The sequence below is a fragment of the Trichechus manatus genome, unplaced genomic scaffold (genome assembly GCF_000243295.1).
Source record: "Trichechus manatus latirostris isolate Lorelei unplaced genomic scaffold, TriManLat1.0 scaffold00016, whole genome shotgun sequence".
Taxonomy (NCBI): Eukaryota; Metazoa; Chordata; class Mammalia; order Sirenia; family Trichechidae; genus Trichechus; species Trichechus manatus.
In genome coordinates this window covers 8627346-8646504 of record NW_004443952.1, presented here as the reverse complement: position 1 = coordinate 8646504, position 19159 = coordinate 8627346, and the positions used below count along the sequence as shown (strand labels likewise).

The 19159-nt window shown below is 39.4% G+C and overlaps 1 protein-coding gene across 1 annotated transcript in view; it reads right to left on the bottom strand.

The window, feature by feature from the left end:
• Nucleotides 1–4807: 4807 nt before the first annotated feature.
• Nucleotides 4808–19159, bottom strand: part of LOC101346372 (zinc finger protein 420-like) — a 45106-nt gene continuing 30754 nt past the window's right edge. The window contains 2 exon segments of the mRNA XM_023727377.1: nucleotides 4808–5291; nucleotides 5375–6037. Of these exon segments, the coding sequence (XP_023583145.1) occupies nucleotides 5152–5291; nucleotides 5375–6037 (803 nt within the window). The 3' untranslated portion in view covers nucleotides 4808–5151.

Sequence of the window (19159 nt, the reverse complement as noted above, 5' to 3'; positions counted from 1 at the left end):
CTTGATTTCATTATGAGCTTGAGAGTCAATTTTCTTGAATGACCATCAGTTTTGATGTGGGAACTTAGATTTTATTTGGAATGCAAGAGAAACTGAAATGACTTTTGAAGAGTATATACGGAACAGATTTATTTGAAATATGCACTTTAAAAATCTACCAGTTTCTTTAAATACAGCATTTCCAAATCCAGTATCACAGATTTTGTTATAAGACAGCTATGCAAAGAGTTTTGTACAATGAGAAATAAAAATTTGACATTTCTTGTTAAATGACTGTCCTGTTAAGCTTAACCACATGTGGTATAGTCCATCCAGTCATGTTTTGGAGAGTGTTCATTATTCAATAAAGTTTTGATTTAGTATAAAAAAATGAAGGAGGGAGGGAGCGGGTAAAATGATGCTGAAAAGTAAAATGAGGACTGAAAACATCCATTTGATTGAGTATCCTGGAGATAACAGGAGGCCTTAGAAAGAACTGTTCCTATGGGGCAGCTGGGACAGCAGCCTCTCCAAGATCTTAGCAACTGTTCATGCTTAAATCTGTTCCAGCTCATCCATGGAAGAAAAAGGAAGAATCTGTAACTACATTTTCCAACAGCAGTTTGAGACACAGTTGAAGCCGGATGAAACTGGCAAAGAGGAAATCTCTGGTCCAGTGCATGGCTGAGAAGACTAGAGGCTGGCAGTACAGAAAGGCGCAGGGTCGCCACCTGCTGGCCAGCCAGAGTGCCAAGCTGCATCCCACAGCCACACTGCTTCTTCTGGCCATGCCTGCTGGCGTTGCCTCTTTTCATACTTCCTTTCTTTCTTCCTCTGTGTGGTCAGTACTAAATGGTTGTTTATTTTTGTCGTGTATACATACATACATACACACATCATATACATACATAGTCACATATGTATACTTACATATAATTTGCAACTATTAGCTAGAAAGCCTCAGCAGGGTACAGAACTGGTACATATTATGGTCCCCTTTGAAAATTGCAAAGTATTATTTCGACAAATTTGAGTAGTAATGGCTACTGCCTCTAATCTTCATCTCATTGATTTACATTCACAAAAGCAATCTATTTTCTAGATAGCTTCCACAGTGAACCTATGAAAAGGGAAATGAGATCATGTTACTCACCCTGTTCAAAACTTCTACCTGTAACATGTTTCTCCTACATCTGTTGGGCTTCTCTTGTTTTATTCAGGTCCCTTCTGATATGTCAATATGCCATCTTACGTATGAGCCCGCACCCATGGCAGGGACAGGGCGGGGAGGGATTGACCATCAGCACCAGGAGCACAGCAGTGTCAGGTAGGAGAGACCGAAAGCAATCCCTCAGGCCATCATAACAGCTAACTGCATTTGGAGGACTCTTGTTAGGCAGAAATGGCACTTCAAGGGCCCCCAAAACACAATCAGGGTAAAGGGAAGAGCCTGTGAAAACGGTGATGGAGATGTGTGTGATGTGGAGGGTCTGCGTCAAAAATTGGGATTTAAGGGGTTTTGGAATTGTGAGTCTGTGAGAGTCAAAGGTGGGGCAGTGAAGGTCAATGATTGGGGGTGTCTGCTGTGAGGTCATGATTAGGATGATGAGGGGGTTGGAGACAAGCAATCTGGCAGTGTCTATGGACTTGAGTAAATTGGGGGGATGATCTTTGAGAGGCCTGACAAGGTGCTAGTTTGAGAGGATCTAAGGCCACATCTGGGCATCTGAGACGGGAAGCCTGGAAGGGGCATTTGAGATTGGAGGGCTGTCTTTGGAGGGGTCTGAGATTAGGGAAGTTTGAGACAAAGGGTGCCCTTGAGGGATTGGAAATTAATATCCTTTGGATTACATCCAGGGACTTCTTTAGTAAAGTCAGATTGGGGGTTTCTGGGGATGGTAAATTGATGGGCTTCCCTGGGGGCTCTGAGATGGAGGATATCTGAAATTGGGGGTCTGAAATTTGGGCCATTTGGGTGTACAAATGAAAGAATTCAATTTCAATTCAATCCATTTCAAATCTATTCTATTCAATTCTGACACCAGCTGTACATGTAGTACATTTTCCTCTGACCCTAACTACTCAGGGAGGCTTAGGTCAGAACTCACAAGTTAAAGGACATAGTCTTCCAGACTGCCAAGTGTTCTCAAGAAATCAGCTGCATGCTAGAGGGTCCCCACAACACCCTCACTTATGGACTGCTGGCTACATATTCAGGGGTTTCCCAGTACCCCCTCAGGATGCAAGCCATAAGCTCAAGGGTCTCCATGGGCCCCCTCTCTTCTGACCTGCTGACTCCCACTGCTCCCTCAGGCTCGATAATTTGTAGAACGACTCACAGAACTCAGGATGGTGCTAGACTTACAATTATGATTTTATTATAGCAAAAATGATACAAATGAGGAGATGTATAAGACTAGGTCTGGGAGGGTTCCCAATGTGGAGCTTTCATGTCCCAAAGGACTTGCTACCATCCCAAATGCTCATGTCTTTCACCAATATGGAAGCCCATGCAGTTTCTGTGTCCAGAGCCTTTATTGGGGCATCATTATGTAGGCATGATTGATTGAACTCAACCTCCAGTCCCCCACCCCTGAGGTCAGGCTAAAATCACATCTGGGCCTTTCTGGCCTAGCCAGCCCCTACTCAAGAGTCACCTCAATAGCATAATAAAGACTCCAATCATTTAGGAAATTCCCATGGTTATCTCTCAAAAACCAAGGACAAAGACCAAATTCTGTGGGTAAAGTTCATTGTAAACCCCACAAACGGGTTTGAAGTTTTGGATAATAGCTTTGGGAGGGGTCAGATTCAGGGTACATATGTCAAAGCCTGTGATTCAGAGGCATATTTGGAGGCCTTTCAGATGGAGGTTCTGAATGGGGTGTGTCTAGAATTTGGCAGGCATTTTGGGGATTCTGAGATTCAGGAGACTCTCTGAGGGGGGCTGAGAGTGGGAAATACCCTTGGGGACATCTTTGGGAGGGCCTAAGAGGGGGTTGGGGCCCCTGGGTGGCACAAACGTTAAGTGCTTAACTATTAACCAAAACATTGGTGGTTTGAACCCACCCAGAGGCACCTCAGAAGAAAGCCTTCGTGATCTGCTTACAAAAGGTCACAGCCTTGGAAATCCTATACAGTGCAGTTCTACTCAAGGGTAATTGGTAAGAGGGGGTTGAGGGAGGAATCAATACTAAGGGTTATTGAGAGTCGATGATTGGCATTGTCTGTGGAGCTCAGAGATCTGGGGCCTATGGGGAAGGGCACTGGTAGGAGATAAATGAATGGCAGTCTTGTGGAGGTTAGTAAGTTAGGGAACTACAGGTTTTAGTGACTGTGGGAGATATGAAGGTCAAAGCTTGGGGGTTGGGGGCTTGGGAGAGTATCTTTAGGGAGTCAGTATTGATAGTCTACGAAGGTCAGTGATTGGTTGCTTTGGGATGTGGTTGGGATATAAAGGATTCAATGATTGGAGGAACTTATGGAATTCAGTGATTGGAGGGGCCAATGGTGGTCAGTGACTGGGGTTGTCTTTGGGTAACAGTGATTGAGATCTGTGGGGTCTATACCTGTGGATGTCTTTTTGTTGGAGGAAGCTGTGAAAATTGTTTTTTGTTTGTTTTTGCTATTTCCATTTTCCATAATGACTTGAAGAGTCATGCCATTTTAATTCTATAAGTGGCTATAATAAAACTTTTTAAAAACTCTTCTTCAACTTGTGTTTATTCAGTGATAGTTGTAGAAGGACCTCAGATTTGTGTGCCCAACTCTTCTACCCTGGCAAACTACCACAATATGGCAGTCACATAATTCCCTTCTAGAATTTAATTTTGTGAATGTTAAGCAAGAATTTAATTTTTTTTCCCAAATGAATAGCCAACTATCTCAATATCACTTATTGATGAGTCTATTCTTTTTTCACTCAAGTGTCATTTTAATAGTATATGAAATTCTCACATATACATGTATCTGTTTTCTATAAATCCATTTGTTTCATCTGAAGTATACCAACTGTTTTATTTCCTACAGACTAACATTATAAAAACTTGGAGGGAAAGCTCCTTTTACTGTTTCTGATTTTCAATATTCTCTTGGTTATTCTTAGTATGCTAAATTTCATTTTAAAATCCTACTGAGTGACATGGGTGACAAAACAATCCAATGGGGGAAAGAATAGTCTTTTCAACAAATGGTGCTGGACAACTGGATATCCACACACAAAAGAATGATGTTGGGCCTCTATTTCACACCATATACAAAACAAAGCAAAACAAAAAAACCTCAAAATGAATCAAAGACTGAAATGCAAGAGCTAAAACTATAAAACATAGGAGTAAATCTTCATGACATTGGGTTAGGCAATGGCTACTTTGATATGACACCAAGGGGACAAGCAACAAAAGAAAAAATAAATTCAACTAAATCAAAATTTAAAATGTCTGTGCTTCAATGAACACTATCAATAAAGTAAAAAGACAACCCATAGAATTCTAGAAAATATTTCAAATCATTTATCTGAAAAGGGGCTAGTATGCAGAATACACAAAGAACTCTTACACTGCAACAATAAAAAGATAAATAAAAAAATCAGTTGCTATTGAGTCAATTCCAACTCATGGTGACCCCATGTATGTTGGGGTAGAACAGTGCTCCATAGGGTTTTCAGCTGTTGATTTTTCAGAAGTAGATCACCAGGTCTTTCTTTCAAGGTGTCTTTGGGTAGACTCAAGCCTCCAATCTTTTGGTTAGCACTACCTGGTGTGTTAGCCATTTGCACCACCCACAGACTTCAAAAACTCACTGAAAATGTGCACTTAGAACAGCTTTTATTATAACCAAATATATTCATTTGTAATAAATTATATTCAAAATAATTTTATAAACATGTCCTTAAAGGAAACAAACATTTTTGGATTAATAATTCCATTATAAACTTTTCTGTCAGTGATAACATATTTTTTCAGATTAATTACAAGAACAGGGCTTATTCTCAGTACAAACAGTATAATATTTAGTAAATGAGCATTTGGCTTAAGTTTTTCTTGCATAACAGTCTAGAGTTTCTTGCCACTGTGAGTGCTCAGGTGTAAGTGATGACTGATGACTGCAGACTTTTCCACTTTAATTACTCTGAAAGGATTTCATTTCTGAAATGAATTCTCTGATGTAGAATTAATGATGTACTATGACAAAAAAATCACATTTATTACACTGATAAGGTTTTTCCCCTGTATGTGTTTGCATATGTTTAGTAAGGGCTGAGCTTAAGCTGAAGGCTCTTCCACATTCATTACAGTGGTAGGGTTTCCCTCCTGTATGATTCTCGGATGCCGAATTAGTGATGTTCTATAGCAAAACAGTTGCTGGCATTCATTACATTGATAGGGTTTCTCACCAGAATGAATTTTTAGATGTTCAGTAAGGTGTGTGCTTCGGCTGAAAGTCTTTGCACATTCCTTACAAACATAAGGAGTCTCTCCAGTATGAATTCTCTGATGTTGAATGAAGGCTGGGGTATGGCTAAAGGCTTTCCCACATTCATTACCTTCATAGGGTTTCTCCCCTGTGTGAGTTCCTTGATGTTGGATTAGTGATGTCCTGTGTCAAAAAACCTTCTGACATTCCTTACACTGGTAGGATTTCTCCCCAGAATGAATTCCCTGATGTTCAATAAGATGTGTACTCCGACTAAAGGTTTTCCCACATTCAAGACACTCATATGGTTTCTTTCCAGTATGAATTCTGTGATGTTGAGTAAGAGCTGAAATATGGCTGAAGGCTTTCCCACATTCATTACAAGGACGGGGTTTTTCTCCAGTATGAGTTCTCTCATGATTTCTAAGGGATGATCTATGACTGAATGCTTTTTCACACTCATTACATTTGTAAGGTTTCTCCCCAGTATGGACTCTTCGATGTTGAATAAGATTAGTGCTCTGACCAAAGGCTTTTCCACATTCATTACATTCATAAGGCTTCTCTCCAGAATGTATTCTTTGATGTTCAATAAGATTGGTGTTCCAGCTGAAGGATTTGTCACATATTTTGCATTCATAAGGTTTCCCTCCAATATGAGTTTTCTGATGCTGGTTAAAGGTTGCAATACAGGTATAGCCTTTTCCGCATGCAATACACTGATAAGGTTTCTCTTGAATACAAATTTTCTCAGATTCCATCAGTATTGAACTATGGCTTTACACTTAAATTGTTTCCAGAATAAGTAAGGTTTGAGGTGCAAATGCATCATCTCTTGTATCTAATAAATTAAAATATTTTTCATTCATGAATTGCCTTTTAAAAAGCCAACTGAAATAGAATTATGCTTCAAGCTCCCCCCATTTATGTCACAACTGTGAGTCTTTTTCTTATAGGAACTCTTAGTTGTTTAAAAAGGGTTGAGCTCAGATTAAATATTTCCCCAAAATTATTACATCCATGATCTTCCTCTTGAATCAGGTTTTCATTGTAATCTGGTCATACTGTTTTTTTTTTTTTTCAAACTGGCCTTAAATTCTGATTATTCTAATGTGGAATATAAAAAAACCCATCATTTAAATACTCTTCTAGCATCATGCATGACACTAGTTTTTAGAAATGCTCTGCTTTGGAGTTGATGTTCTGACTTTGGGCATAGTATCCAGGATTAAGTAGAAGATACAACTATCTCTTCCTTCTGGTATCTAAGAGGGAAAAACAAGACTTATCATCACTTACAGAAAATAAAAATATGACAGTACTATAATAAGATGTAAAATAGTACAGTATACTTTCTGATTAATATAGCAGTTTAGAGAAGGAAATAATCAATATACATAGGCATGGTAAAGTAAATGGTAGCATTTAGGCAAAGTGCATAGTATAATCAAAGGTAAAGATACAGAGAATTATATCACATGATTAAAAGCCAATGAGACTAATTCAAATGAATGTCTTTGGAAAGCAGAGATAAAAAATAAGACAGGATAAATGAAAATGACACCAGACAATGGAGAGCTCAAAAATTAAGCAGAAAAATTCAATGTTATATAGCAGGGGATAGGAAAATTTGAATTCTCTGTCATTGTAGTAACAAGTTAAATATATATTTTAAATGAAAAGGCTTTTCTACTCTATCTAAAATGAATAATAAGAGACTAAGGGTAGCAAATTCAGCAAGACGGTATAATATAAATGATATGGGCTTGGATTGGGATACTACTAATAATAATTTAGTATAAGAGTAAAATATAAGACATAAAAAGGAAAGAACAAAAACTACTGACATTGACTACTAGCAATTTTCACAAAACAATATTCACAGAGATACAATGATCTGTAGCCTAGGAGGCTGGAAGAAAAGTGGTGCTAATAACAAAAATATTGAAGAAGGAACAATATGTTACCAAGGTAAAGTTGGTGACTTCAATTTTCACCATATTGAGTTTGAAGTGATTTAAAGTGAAGTAGGATATTCAAGTGGAGGAAGACTCTAAGCAGGGGAAACTAAGGTAACAGAATGCAAAATAGACATTTGGGCTGAAAAAATTATATCAGGGAGGTAATGACATGGAAAGACTATGTGAGGGTATCAGGATGTTTTGTAGTACAAAGTAAATGAGTAGAAAATAAACCTTAAAGGTACATGCATTTACATTAAGGAGGAACTGAAACTAATGAAAAAACATTTGGAAAGAGATTAGAACAGGCAAGAACCCGGCAATGTCACACAAGCAAAGACAAAAATATCAAATGCAGCATAAAGTATGAATACAGAAAGGACTATGAGCAGACTGCTATCAAGAATAATTCAGGAGTTACTTAAAATAATTTTAGTAGAAAAATAGAAGACGTTCAACTTCAAAGATTAGAAGAGAATAGGAATTAAGACTACTGGCTACAAGTTTGAAAATTTTGCAAGGAAGTGGAGAATAAAATTGGAAGGTACATAAAAATTAAATTATTGTCAGGCAAAGTGTTTTTTAAAAAGCAAGAAAAACTTCTGAATGCTTGAAAGTAGAAGGAAAGGAGCTGATGAACAGGGAAAGACTGAAGTATGAACAAATCATTAAAGTAAGGTCCTAAAACAAGTGGAAAAGAATGGAAGCTGGGGCACAGATGGGAAGATTAATTAACAATGGAAGAGGGCCATATTTTCCTCTGAGATCACATAGATATGTGAGAAAATGGATATAGGGAGAATAGTATGTAGAAGTTGTTCCCACTAGGTAAACCCACTCTTCTACATAGACAAGAGGGCTCTGCACAGAGGACCCTAACCAACATTTCCAAAGCTACCTCCTAGTACCACTATTGTTACTATCACCACAACGATGGACAGATGGACTATTACTAACGAGTTTCCTATCTACCTGGTTGTTACGTAGCCATATGATTCTTTCTTGGCTAAGTATTTTGTGACATTTCTCCATTTTTCCCCTCTGTTATATATTGATACAGTTCTTCCTACTCGGAAGATAACATCTTATTTAAAAAGCAGATGCCTTATACTTGGTGAAGGATATGGGTTTTGGTGTTTCTAATAGATACAACCAATCATCCCAGAAATGTGTCCTATGCAGTCTGCAGGAACTCTGAGATAAAGGACTGTTGATGCTTCCAAAGCAACACAATAATGCTATCTATTTACAGTGTTTTAAAGAAAAGCATTATCACTTGGTTAGTAATAAAAAAAAAAAAATCTTTTCTCTGTACACAAATAAAATTAAAACTATGGTCTTTAAACTCAAAGCCCAGCTGCAGATAGTCACTTGTAAATCATAGAGATTTTGACATTTGAAGAAATAGTCATTGCAATCTGTTGTCATTATAAAGCTGTACTTACACAATGAGACAAGGCTCCTGGCTTTTTCAAATCACATCCCTGTAAAGTACCTCTGGTAATGGCCTGGTTGTTTTCACCACTATGAAGTAAAGTCCACCAGCACATCTTCTAATGTTACTGGTTCCTAAAACATCAAACTCACTAAGGGATCATTAATGCAAACATTCATGAAAGAAAAGATAAAGCTGGCAACTGGATATGATAAGTGGAGGGCTAAGAAGTTATTCAGAAAGGGTTTAGGGTCCTAAGTTCTAGGGTGGCCAAAAGTACATTATTTAGTGCCTACAGATGTGTATCTGTTGAGAGTATACAGAGCAATACTGAGGTTTTACATAAAGTTTACCTCTAATAGGCAAAATATAAACTCAAGAAATAAAAAAGGTGTACAAATATCATCAGTCAATAGTGCAGACAAGGACTTAGTTACAACCCTATTGATGGTAACAATACATATAAAGAAAACGGATCAATCGAAAGTAAAGTGATTCTAACAGAGCATGGAAAAATGGGAATTAGAGATGCAAACATTAGTTGTTGTTGTGTGCTGTTGAGTCAATTCTGACTCATAGTGATCCTATAGAACTGCCCCATAAGGTTTCCTAGGCTGAAATCTTTATGGGAGCAGATTACCAGGTCTTTTCTCCCACAGAGTGGCTGGTGGGTTCGAACTGCCAACTTTTTGGTTAGCAGCTGTATACTTAACCATTGTGCCACCAGGGATCCTTAAACAGTAGTAGTCCCTTACTATTTAGTAATACACTCTCTCCTCACTTATCAACACGGTTAGGTTCCAAAGACCACGTTGTTACGTAAAATCGGTGTTACTCAAAAATGGAGGATGACTACATCATTACATAGCTGCCCAATTACATCATTACATAACTGCCAAATTACATCATCAGCACTTGCTGCTTCACCTTACCCTTTAATGTTATGGAGACGGCTTCTTTCCTTAAACCTCATGAACCATTCTCTGCTAGCTTCAAACGTTTCTTCTGCAGCTTCCTCACCTCTCCTAGCCTTTATAGAATTGAAGAGAGTTAGGGCTTTGCTCTGGATTAGGCTTTGCTTAAGGGAATCTTGTGGCTGGTTTGATCTTCTCTATCCAGACCACTAAAACTTTCTCCATATCAGCAATAAGGTTGTTTTGCTTTCTTATCATTTCTGTGTTCACTGGAGTGGCACTTTTAATTTCCTTCAAGGACTTTTCCTTTGCGTTCACAACTTGGCTAACTGTTTGGTGCAAGAGGCCTAGCTTTTGGCATATCTCAGCTTTTGACATGCCTTCCTCACCAAGATTAATCATTTCTAGCTTTTGATTTAAAGTGAGAGATGTGCAACTCTTCCTTTCACTTGAACACTTAGAAGCCATTGTAGGGTTATTAATTGGCCTAATTTCAATATTTTCATGTCTCAGGGAATAGGGAGACCCAAGGAGAGGGAGAGAGACAGGGGAATGGCCGGTCTATAGAGCAGTCAGAACACATACAACAGTTATCGATTAAGTTTGCTGTCTTATATGGGCATGGTTCGTGGTGCCCCAAAACAATTGCAATAGCAATATGAACTATCACTGATCACAGATCACCATAATAGATATTACAATGATGAAAAAGTTTGAAATATTTCAAGAATTACCAAAATGTGATACAGAGAGATGAAGTGAGCACATGCTGTTGAAAAATGGCACTGATATACTTGCTCAACGCAAGGTTGCCACAAGCCATCAATTTGTAAAAAATTTAATATCTGCAAATCGCAATAATGCAAAGCACAATAAAAGGAGGTATTTCTGTACCTAGGAGTGGAATTGCTGGGTCATATGGTAGTTCTGGAGCCCTGGTGGCATAATGGTTAAGAGCTCAGCTGCTAACCAAAAGGTCTGTCCTTTTATCTATAGTCTATTCTCAAATGGTTCCTTTAAAATATAAGTCAAATCATGTCACTCCTCTGCTCAAAATCCTCCTATGAAAACTGATTAAATGTCACCACTACCACCACTACCCTCTATAGCTTCCCTTCTCACTCAGAATGAACTGTCCAATCTGGATCCCTCTTGCCCTGTCTCACCTCAAAATCTAATATGCTTCCATCACTCACCCCTCTCTGTCCACACTGGCCTCCTTGCTGTAACTCACACAGTCTAAGCACACATGCACCTTGGGGCCTTTGCATTTGATGTTCCCTGTGCCTGGTAACATTCTCCCCCCAGATATCTGGAAGGCTAACTCTCTCATTTTCTTCAGATCTCTATTCAATGTCATGCTATCAATGAAGCCTTCCCTGAACCCTTATGTAAAAATAACAGCTGCCTCAGGTCCTTCTTAACTCTATTACTCTGCTGTCATTTCCTCCAATAGTCACTATCTGAGACACTGTACATTTACTTGTTTATTGTCTGTGCATCCACCCTAGACTGACAGCTCCACGTAGGAAGGGACTTTGTTTTGTTCACTGCTCATATCCTCAGTGCCTAGAACATTACCTGGTGAAAAGTAGGCCCTTAGTATTTGTTCAATGAATGAAAGAAAACTTGTCCTCCCTCTGACATAGAGATGATATTTCAGGAAAGAAAAAATACCGCAGAAGTGCATTATGACCCACTTAACTTGCATGGTTTACATGTATAAAAAGGCTCAATAATGTATGCCACCTCAAGTTAAGTGTGAGATGGGAGAATCTGCTGTTTCCTCAGTCTTGGTTCCCATATACCTCCATATACCTTTAATGTCTAAAGAATATATTTTGAAAATAAAAAAGAACATATTTTGGTGCCTTTACAAATATATTACTGCATAGTTGTATGCACATACCATGTACATATAAACCCACTGCTGTCAAGTCAATTCTGACTCATAGTGACTCTATAGGACAGAGTAGAACTGCCCCATAGGGTTTCCAAGGCTATAAATCTTTATGGACACAGACTGCCACATCTTTCTCCTGCAGAGCGGCTGGTGGGTTTGAACCACCAAACTTTTGATTAGCAGCCGAGCACTTACCCACTGTGCTGCCAATGCTCCTTATGTACATATAAATAATGAGCAACTTAAGAGATTTTCAAGGGCTATTTAACTATATATGATTTTTCAAACTTCAGGTGGCAACTTTAGAAATTAAACCCAGCTTAAGGAACAAACGCCTTGAAAAGTTTTGCTCACTGAGGACAATATAGTCAGGGGCCAGTGTCAGCTCCTCCTGCTTAATGCCATGTAATCTAAGCAAGTAGAGACCTGAGAAGGCGAAGCTGAAAAAAGAAAGGGGCCTTTAGAAAACAGGATTGCCTTTAATGGGAACCATCTAACTATCTGGATGTAACCCACACACTCCCTTAAAAAGTCAGGAGTCTAGGAACAGAGAACAAAGGGAAAGGCCACTGACACTGCTGTCTGTGGTTCTGACCCGGTCTCTACTGTCACTGGCAGTGTCCAGGGACGCAGCTCCAATCTGGCAGTCCAGACACAGGGTTAACTCCAAAGCTCTGGCCTTCCCATGATGGGTGATATCCAGTACATCAAAATTATAAGTAACACTTGTAAAGCATTTTGATTTTCAAAGTACATTCACTAATGCCATCTCAAAGAACAACAATCGATTGCTTTTCATAGTCCATGGAAAGTGGGGGAATCTATCCCACAGCTCTTTTTAGAAGTGGCTTCAGAAATTTAACAACAACCTCTAGAGAAAAGGTGTGTTTCAGGGGAAAGAGCAAAGAACTGGATGTCAGGAGGCCTAAATTCTAGAGCTACTAAGTACCTTGTTGTTGTTAGGTGCCCTCATAGCGACCCTACGTACAGCAGAACGATACACTGCACGGTCCTGCGCTATCCTCATAATCGCTACAGTTTTCTTGCAATTCCCAGATGTACCTGCAAGGTCTGGAGTGACTGCCCTTTTCTCTGTTAGTATCTGCCCAATTGATCTCATCACAGTCAAAGGCCCAAAAGGGACAACCTCTGTCCTTGTGATGTCCCAACCCAAAGATGAGAGCCCTGCCCCTTAACGTTGGTAGGTGCAAACAGGCTCTGCCTCCCCCTACCCAGACAGCCTTAGCGGAGGCCACATTACCACTGCCTACTCTACTTCATTGCGAACCAGATAGCAGCCTTGCCCCCAAATCTCCCCTTCTTCCACCCCCCTCCTACCAAGCACGGCCAATGCACTCTCTCAAGCCCCTCCTGTCCTGCCTCATCCCCCAGGATGAGGCGGAGCGTCCTGAGCGGGGCTCCCTCCCCTACCCCACCGCAGTGCAAGGATCCAGAAAAGAACAAGCTCACCGGCACCATCGAAAAATAAAAGACCACGGTTAGACTGCCCAGACCTCCCAAGGCATGAAGTGCGCCTGCGCAAGCGGCAGCCTGGAATTGCATTTCCCAGCAAGTTCTGCAAAGGCACAGCGCCTGCCAGCAGTCATCTCCTACGGGTTCCAAGGGTGCCTTTCAAATTCGTTGGGAGTTGCAAACATGCGTTGTTTAAATGAAAGAAGAAAAGAGAAAAAAAGGCCTTTTTCCTTCCACTATTAAAAAAAAAAACATCGTGGAGTTGATTCCAACTCATGGTGACTCAATGTGTTGCAAAGTAGAACAGCTCCAAAGGGGTTTTCTTGCCTGTAATCCTAATGGAAGCAGATCGCCAGGCCTTTTCTTCTAAGGTACGGGTACTGCTGGTAGGTTCAAACCGCGAACCTTTCAATTAGGAGTCAAGCGCTTAACCTTTGGCGCCACCCAGGGATTCCTAACAAGTATATATCCAAAGAGATGCAAAGTTTTCATTAACAAACGTTTTCTCCGTATAGAAAAGTAATGCTTATTCATTATATTAACAAATGGTTTATAAGCTCTTTCCTTTGATAGATGCGCAAACAACACCCAGATGGGATTCCATTACACAGAGATAATAACTATTAACAGTGGTGTATATACAGCATTCTAAAACATTTTCTCTTTGACATAAATATCCTTCACCCTGCCGTAAGTATACATCTCCATTCCTTGGGGTGTGTGTGTGTGTGTGTGTGTGTGTGTGTAACAGAGACAGAGAGATTTTCCAACCAAGAATGTTTTGGGTAAACTTTTTTCTAGCTTTTTAAAAATGTCTTTCTGTTAGGAATTTAATGCTACCAAAAATAGTGCTTTGATAAACATCCTTTCAGTCTGTGCTCTCCACATATATTCTTGAGAAAAAAGTCCCTAAATGGAGGAGTTTCAAACTGAAGGAGACGTAAGAATGACGGGGCCAACATACATTCCTAGGAAGCAAAAGATGATGTAAACCATTTGTTCACGGGAAGGATGTGTGAAGATGTAAACAATTTGTTCCAGGTAAAAACGTGTTCATGACTCCAATCATAAATAACTGAACCGGCTGGCACCACTCAGGTGGTAACTCACTCCCTCCTAGCCAAGTGGCTGGCCTTTGCATTTCAAAAGGACTTCAAGTTGATCTTATCTATGATCAGTCATTAACCCCCTTAGCTTTCCTCTGTTCTCTATATACATAGACCCTTCTCTCCTTGAACTGCTGAGTGCTCTGTATTTTTACTTATCCTGCCCAGCTCGAGCTGTATTATTCCTCAATAAAACTTTCTTTCATTCCTAACAGAGTGTGGGATTTTCTTCTTTAACAAGTCCAAGAAGTGAATTTAATGAAAGAGGAATATGCATATCTTTTTTCTATACAAATGAATATATATTTATTGTAGATAACGGAAGATCCCTGGGTGGAGCAAATGGTTTACACTACTAACCTAAACATTGCTGGTTCAAACCCACTCAGATAACAGAGAATGGAGATAAGGGAAAAGAACAAAATTAAAATCAGATAAAACCCCACTTGAAGATACCTACTGTTATATACTTAAATGCACAGGCTATTTCTGTGCACATATATATATAGAGAGGCTATTTCTATGCACATATATAGAGAGACAGAAATCATATATAATTACATGACCTTTGAATACATTTAAAATTAAAAATAGACCAATGCAATATATTGGAAGTTTTTTAAAATTTACTTTCTCATAAATATTCCTTCATGTCTTTAAATATTATTCTGCATTATTATTTTAATTTTAGCAGTTTTCCACCAAGCTGGGTCTAAATAAAATATCTGAATAGGTATCATATTGTCATTTCCAATTTCTGCTATTATAAATAAATATGCTTATAGCTACGTCTTTATCCACACCTGTTATTAACTGAATTGTGTCTCATCAAAAGGTATTTTAAGTCCTGATCCCTAGTACTTGTGAACATGACCTCATTTGGAAACAGGATCTTTGAAGATGTTATCAGTTCAGTTAACATGAAGTCATACTGGAGTAGGGTGGGTTCTAATCCAATCTGAGTGATGTCCTTATAAAAGAGGAGACACAGAGAGACAGAGGAAGGACGGCCATATGAAGATGCATCTACCAGAAGCTGGGAAAACCAACAAAAGATTTTCCTCTAGAGAGTTCAGAGGGAGCATTGATTTGGATTTCTAGCTTCCAGAGCTGTGAGACAATAAATATCTGTTCTTATAAGCCACCGAGTTTGTGGTATTTTGTTATGGCAGCCCTAGGAAACTAATAAAAAAAAAAAAAATTGCCATCAAGTTGATTCCAACTCATAGCGACCCATAGGACAGGGTAGAACTGCCTCATAAGGTTTCTAAGAAGTGGCTGGTGGGTTCAAACTGCTGACCTTTTGGTCAGCAGGTGAGCTCTTTACAACCGCACCACCAGGGCTCCAGGAAACTAATACAGCACCCTTATTTGATTAGGACAAAATCTCAGAGGATAAAGTCTAGTTGCTGCCTCCTTGATATTCCCATGGAGACTACCTTCTTTCACTTAACATTATGTTTTCAAGGATCATACACGTGCGGCATGTTATCAGTACTTCATTCCTTTTTATCGCATCCATTGTATGGATGTACCACATATTATTTATCCTGATGAATATTTGTTTTTCCATTTCTTGGCTATTATAAATAATGCAGCTATGAACACTTGTGTATAAGCTTCTCTTTGAACACTTTTTTAATTCTCTTGGGTATATTTCTAGTAATAGATTGCTGGTTCATATATATGGTAATTCTATGCTTAACTTTTTGAGGAACCACCAAACTTGTTTTCTCAGTGGCCGTACAACTTTATGTTACTTACTGGATACAGGATTTGCAAATATTTTATCCCATTCTGTGGTCTTTCTTTTTTAAATTGTGGTAGAATATACATAACAGAAAATTTGCCATGTTAACCATTTTTAAGTGTATAATGCAGTGAGATTAATTACATTCAAAATGTTGTACACCATCACCAATATCTTCAAAACTTTTTCATCATCCCAAACAGAAACTCAGACCCCATTAAGCAGTAACTTCCCATTCCTCCCTTTCCTCACCCCAGCCCCTGGCAACCACTAATAAACTTTTGTCTCTACGTATTTGCCTACTGTATATATTTCATATAAGTGGAATCATACAATATTTATTCTTTTGTGGCTTTTTTCACTTAGCATATTTTCAAGGTTCATCAATGTCCTAACATGTATCAGAACTCCATTCCTTATGTGTTGTAAATCCTAATCCCTATACCTGTGGATGTAATGCCATTTGGGAATAAGGTTTTCTTTGTTATGTTAATGAGGCCATATTAGTGAAGGCTGTGTTTTAAGCCAATCACTTTTTAGATATAAAAGGAGCAGATCAGGCATAGAAGCAAGGAAGCACAAATGGGGAAAGACTGATGCCACATGGAGATCAACAAGGAACCAACGAAGAGAAGCTGAAAGGATCTCCACCCCACCCCGCCCCCAACAGCCAGAGATGTCCCCTAGAGCCAGTGCCCTAAATTCAGACTTCCAGCCTCCTAAGCTGTGAGAAAATGTTTGTTAAAGCCACCCACTTGTGGTATTTCTACTATACCAAAAAACCCATTGCCGTCAAGTTGATCTCGACTCATAGTGACCCTATAGGACAGAGTAGAACTGCCCGATAGCGTTTCCAAGGAGTGGCTGGTGGATTTGAACTTCTTACCCTTTGGTTAGCAGCCAAGCTCTTAACCACTGCGCTACCAGGGCTCCACTAAAAAACTAAGACACAGCGGAATAATATTCCATTGTATAGCTATACCACGATTTTGTTTCTCCATTGATCTGTTAATAGACATTTGGGTTGTTTCTACCTTCTGGCAATTGTGAATAATGCTGCAATGAAATTAGCGTATAAGTATCTGTTTGAGTCCCTGCCTTCAATTCTTTTGGGTACATACCTAGAAGTGGAATTGCTGGGTCACATGTTAACTTTATGTTTAACTTTATAAGGAACCACCAAACTGTTTTTCACAGTGGCTGCACCGTTTTACCTTCCTACCCACAATGGATAAGAGTTCTGAATTTCTCGAAATCCTGGCCAACACTTATTTTCCATTTTCTGAATAATAGCCATCCTGGTGCGAGGTGTTATCTCATTGTGATTTTGATTTGAAATTGAACATTTCTTGAATGTTTATCTGCTATGTGCCTTTGGATAATCTTTAAAAGATTATTTTAAGGGAAAACACAGGTGAGCCAGAAATTCAAGGATGTCCCTAAACCTGAGTCTCCCACATGGAAGGTAAATATTCTACCACTGAACCCATTAAGTGGTGATAATTTATTCTATCATTTTAAATCTATTCATTTACTTTACATTATAAGACAGCATTTTCAAACCACTACAACCAATATTAAAGAGGTGCTTTGCATAGCCACAATTCAACTGGAAGGCCTCCTGCAGTTGAACTAAAGAATTATTCCCAGACAAATCCTGCAGCTCTCAGGTTCATCCCTTCTCCCACCAGCAATGGCAGTTTATCTGCAAAACCAAGAACTAATGTCACTTTACTGTGTGAAAATTTCCCCTTACTGCCAATGTATGAGGAATTTCCTACAAATTATTGCTTAACTATCTCACTCTAGATAAAAGATTACTAAGACATTTTGCATGTATGTTTTTAATTAAAGTGTGCTGCTTTAAGTGATATTCGCTTTTGGATAACTTTGAAATAGCATGATCTAGCCACAAAATGTTTCCATTTCTTTTGTTAAATGTCATCTAAGTAAGTGAAACTTCTTCTCACGTACTTTGGACATGTTATCAGGAAGGACCAGTACCTGGAGAAGGACATTATGCTTGGTAAAGTAGATAGTCAGCAAAAGAGGAAGACCCGGGACTCAGGCAGGCATGGCTGTGGCAGCATGCTTGTCCGTTTTCACACTTTTGCCTATTCTGTAATATTCTTTGGACTTGGGCAGACATGGCTCTGGCAGCATGCCTGTTTTCCCACTTTTGTCTGTTCTATTTCTTTGGACTCGGGTAGACATGGCTCTGGCAGCATGGCTGTCCGCTTCCCACTTCTGCTCTTTTGAACATATGCCGAATAAAACTTTCTTTTGCTTTACTAAACTTTATGATGTTCTTCCCCTACAACAGTTAATGGCGTAGTCGTCAAGGATCTCTGAAGCTACGAATCCAGTCAACCTCGAGGAGACCTGGACTGCAGAGCAGAAGCCAGCAAAGAAAGGTCCTATCTTCTGGACCCACGTGTTCCTACTTCATGTCCCTTCGACATTGACGCGTGGCATCGGGCAGTGTGAATCCGACAGAAGTTCCCTCTTGAGATAGCCGCCCACTCTTTCCAGCCCTGCAACCAGGTGCTCCTTTGAAAGTAGAAGGACCTCCTGTTAGAGCCTAAGGGACCAGACCCTTCACCGTACTACTCAGCACTCACATAGCTGTGAAGCTCGCAGGAGTCAAACCGTGGATCCATCATTACTGCATCAAGGCCTGCCCAGTGTACAGTGACAGGAAGGAGTGGAAAGCCCAACCCATCGATGGCCTGAAGTTAAGACTTTCTAGGGTTAAAAAGTAAAAATGTTTTTAACGCTAGCTTGGATGGGATTACTATAAGGTTCGAGAGAGACTTCCGCTCAGGGAATCCTTGTCCCCAAGATAAATGCTCCCCCTGACCCCTTGTTGAAAGATGAAAAATTTGGGATCTATATTACAAGAGGAGTGTTAGACATTACTGATTTCTCTCTGGACGGGGGGATGCATGCCATTTCAGCCCTCAAGTCCTGTCTTACTGGGATTTGTACTCCCCTAGAGACATTGAGAAATTTCACCATTTTTAAACACAAAAAGAAAGAGTTAAAATATTCTCATATTTATAGTTTGGGGCCTGTTACAAGATTCATTAAGGATTTGATTTTTCTTGGCTGACCTCCTGGCTGCCAGATCTTACCTGGCTAAAAATCTTATTTATTAGTAGAATTGGTTTGGTTGTTATAGGCCTGTTAATCTGTTGCTGTCTCCAATTTATGCCTATACGTG